The following is a 3,936-nucleotide window of genomic DNA, read 5'->3' as shown; positions in this document are numbered from 1 at the left end:
TATTCAATGTTGTCAAGAAAGCTATCCATTGACACAAAAATTCTACCCCCCACCTACCATCCGCTGGGGGTGAAAGGGTAGGTAACTTTAAAATTTTAAATGAGAAAACTCCCATGTTTTATTGCAGATTTCGCTTCTGCAGAAAAAGTCGTATTAACCCTTTAACGCCGAGATGTGCTGAATTTCAACTTGGATTTGAACCCCCAACAATTAGCAGAAAAGAACGTAGACAAGTATCGGAAGGTCCATTTGTATGTAACAAGGTATCAGAAACGTGTTCCCGATAGTTAAACCTCGAAAACGTGTACTGTATACAATTTTCATTTTTCGATTTTGAGTTCACAATGGCGCCTATAAGCTCAAAATTTTTCGAAATTTTACGTACGGCGAGTAAATTTGCAAAAAATATACCCGAATTCGATTGAAACTTGTTACTCGGGGGTTTTTGGGATCGCTGATTACGAATGTGAAGTCAGAATCCAAAAATTCAACTTGACGTACCTACAATGGCTTTGACAGAAAAAGAAAAAATCAAAATCGAAAAGTTACCCGCCCATCCACCTCCAGGGTGAGAATATGCTCCGGTGAGTATTTCTTGAGATATTTTAAACGTTTTAGACTCATTTTTTAATTTCGCCGATTACAGCGCCATCTGTCATCAAAAAAATGTTTGTAATAGGTAAAATTTATGTAACTTTTTCTGAAAAAGCGAAATCTGCAATAAAAAATGGGGGTTCCCATTTAAAATTTTAAACTTACCCTCTCTTTCACAGCGGGTGGGAGTGGGGGGTCATGTTAGATGTCAAAAGGTAGCTTTTTTGAAAACATTGAATACGTATATTTTCCGATTTCTGATCCGATGTGTATTTCTCGAGATATTCGACCGTTTCCACACTTTTCGGACATCCTGTATAATTTTCTGAATAACGTTGAACATAAGCATAAAAATGATCATTTTAAAACCTAGTATTTTAAATAAATGACAATAAAAATATACTGCATATAAAAAATCATATAATGAAATCAGCGTTATATGATTTTAAAATTTATTGTACGCAGTTTGAACAACTACAAAAATAATATATATATGCATATATAGGATATAGTCCATAAATAATTCACTGGGAATTATTTAGGTAAAAAACATCTAACAACTTTGACCGTCAAAACAATAGGCTTATATTTAGTGTTTATTATACGTAAGTCATATACTGTTGATGACTGTTGTTCCATCAATAGAACCTGGAACAGGTGGTAAACATTTTATTAGATAACGATTATCCAATTAATTAAAGTTTTAATAAATAAAAATACTCAATCAAATCACCAATAAGAGTAATGATTCCTCAAATAAGAAAAACCAAGAAAAAATTAAATCATTAAAGAATTCTTTGACGAGTGGGTAACGAACTTTAGAACGCGGCGCGTCCTTCTTCGCGACGAATTATTTTCACTTGCTTTACGTTAGCACTAAAATCGAAAATGTATATATTTTGATACTATAATGTCTAAGGATTATTTTAATACCAAAATCATGCGATCACCAAATTCTTTGACGAGCAATTAATGGAATTTAAGTCTCGGCGTCGTCGGTGGGAATGAGTTTATTATATTTATATGTTCGTTTTATTTTTTTATGGTTAGCAACAAATTGGAATCTTATCATTCGAATATATATAAAATTTACATCATTTTAGATGTGAATACTTTTAAAAATGTGTACCACGAGCTCTCTAAATGTAGGTGTCAACGATGTAGTTTAATACATGTTGGAATACTTGAATTAACGCTATATTTGAATTTTGTTTGGCTCTATTTTGGAGCACTAAATTAGCACTAAAATTCCTGTGTACTTATTTTTTGTATACGTGCATTGTATATATATATATATATATATATATTTTTTATAGGGGGTCCAGTTTGTCATTAAGCTGGACCCCAACATTTTTTTTATTACTGTTAAACGGTTTGAGCACTAAAAGTCGGAATAGGGTACTAAATTAGCACCTAAAAAGCACTGAATTCTTTACCTATTCCAAACTTGATTTTCGATGGTGGGGGGGTCCTGCTTAATAGACGTTTGGTGTCGAGAGTTAATAATCTTAAGAAAACAAACATTAAAATTTTTTTTTTTAGCAAAAATTCTATCGTGAAATCTGCCGGAAAAGAAATTATATTGAGACCTTGAATAAGTTCTCGCTGATTTTTCGTGAAAAGTGATGCTTTATTTTTAAAAAATCGTAAAAAACATGTCACTGAAAGTATTGTCCATCGCTAGTCACTACTTTTTCCCAACTTTCTGGCAGCATTTGAATTCCACGTCGGAAAAACGACACGTTTTTTGAGGTTATCCAAGAGTCGACCCATTTTTTGGCATCATCATAAGAATGAAAGTGCTGCTCAGCCAGCCCATGTGTCATCGATCGGAACAGGTGATAATCGGAAGGGGCAATGTCTGGTGAATACGGCGGGGTAGGACTTCCCATTTAAGCGTTTCCAAGTAGGTTTTCACCGGTTGTGCAACATGTGGCCGTGTGTTGTCATGTTGCAAAATCACTTTGTCGTGTCTCTGCTCGTATAGCGGCCGTTTTTCCTTTAATGCTCGGCTCAAACGCATCAATTGTAGTCGATAGCGAGCTCCCGTAATGGTTTCGTTCGGTTTGAGCAGCTCATAATAAACTACACTTAGCTAATCCCACCAAATGCAGAGCAGAAGTTTCGAACTATGGATATTCAGCTTTGCCGATGATGTTGATGCATGGCCGGGCTTACCCCACGATTTTCTACGCTTAGGGTTATCGTAGTGTATCCACTTTTCATCACCAGTCATGATACGATGCAAAAACCCTTTCCTTTTCTGCTGTTGAAGCAGCTGTTTACACGTGAAGACGCCGTTCGACGTCTCTGGGCTTCAACTCGAACGGCACCCAATGTCCTTGCTTTTGAATCATTCCTAATAATTTCAAATGTTTCGAAACTGTTGTGTGATCAACTCCTAATGATTCTGTAAGTTCAGCTAGCGTCTGACATAAGTCTTCATGCAGTAATGCCTCCAATTCTTCGTCTTCAAACTTTTTCGATGGGCCAAAGCGTTCTTTATCTTCAACATCAAAATCATTATTTTTGAAGCGTCTAAACCAATCTTTGCATGTTGTTTCTGACAGAGCATGGTCGCCGTAAGTCTCAACAAGAATTCTGTGCGCTTCAGCTGCAGATTTTTTTTTAATAAAGTAATGCAGTAAAATTCCCCGCAAATACTCTTTTGTTGGCACGAAACTCGACATGTTTAACACTATGAAACAAAAAGTTGTTTACACTTCGGCGAGATGACATACACTGAATTTCAAGCTTGCTTATCATAGTTCCTTATCGACGTGTTCCCATCTTCAACTACGGGTGGCACCCAGTTGGACACGGCTCAATTGGACACGAGCCACTCACAGCGCTTGAGACTACAAAGCTCCTAAGCACCGGTCGCTGTGATTGGTGGTGTCCAATCGAGCCGTGGTCAATCGGGATCACCCCTTCAACTACACGCACGCAGTTCTGTTAACGCGATTTGTTGGAAAACAGCGAGAACTTTTTCAAGGCCCTAATATAAAAATGTAAAAAAAGGCGTCGAGTATATTTTATTTAAAAAAAAAAGATACAAAAGATAATCTAAGAAATCATATATATAATATGTACATTTACTTAAAATAAAATACTTTTTTTACCTCGTTCAGGGCGATGGTTATGGCCCCGGAAATAGCGAGACCCTGACGGTCCTTAAGACCCCCCTTGATTGCTGGTAAATATCCAATAGTCAAATTCATTGGGTATGCAGGTTTTTCAGATCGTAGTTTTCTGCTATGGACAGCTTCTGATCGGATTAATGCTGATCGCGCTTCCGCTTGCACCAGCCCCATAATGCTAGCAAACAGCAGTAGCAGCAAC

The 3,936-nt window shown here is 36.7% G+C and overlaps 1 protein-coding gene across 1 annotated transcript in view; it reads right to left on the bottom strand.

Annotated features, from left to right (window-relative positions):
* Positions 1-3,930, bottom strand: part of LOC108764458 (receptor-type guanylate cyclase Gyc76C) — an 88,495-nt gene extending 84,565 nt beyond the window's left edge. The window contains exon 1 of the mRNA XM_018512720.1: positions 3,717-3,930. Coding sequence (XP_018368222.1) covers positions 3,717-3,908 — 192 coding nt within the window. The 5' untranslated portion in view covers positions 3,909-3,930. The remainder of the gene's footprint in view (positions 1-3,716) is intronic.
* Positions 3,931-3,936: the final 6 nt, after the last annotated feature.

Source organism: Trachymyrmex cornetzi, unplaced genomic scaffold (assembly GCF_001594075.2).
Source record: "Trachymyrmex cornetzi isolate Tcor2-1 unplaced genomic scaffold, Tcor1.1 scaffold424, whole genome shotgun sequence".
Lineage (NCBI taxonomy): Eukaryota > Metazoa > Arthropoda > Insecta > Hymenoptera > Formicidae > Trachymyrmex > Trachymyrmex cornetzi.
This window is presented reverse-complemented; position numbering and strand designations above follow the sequence as displayed.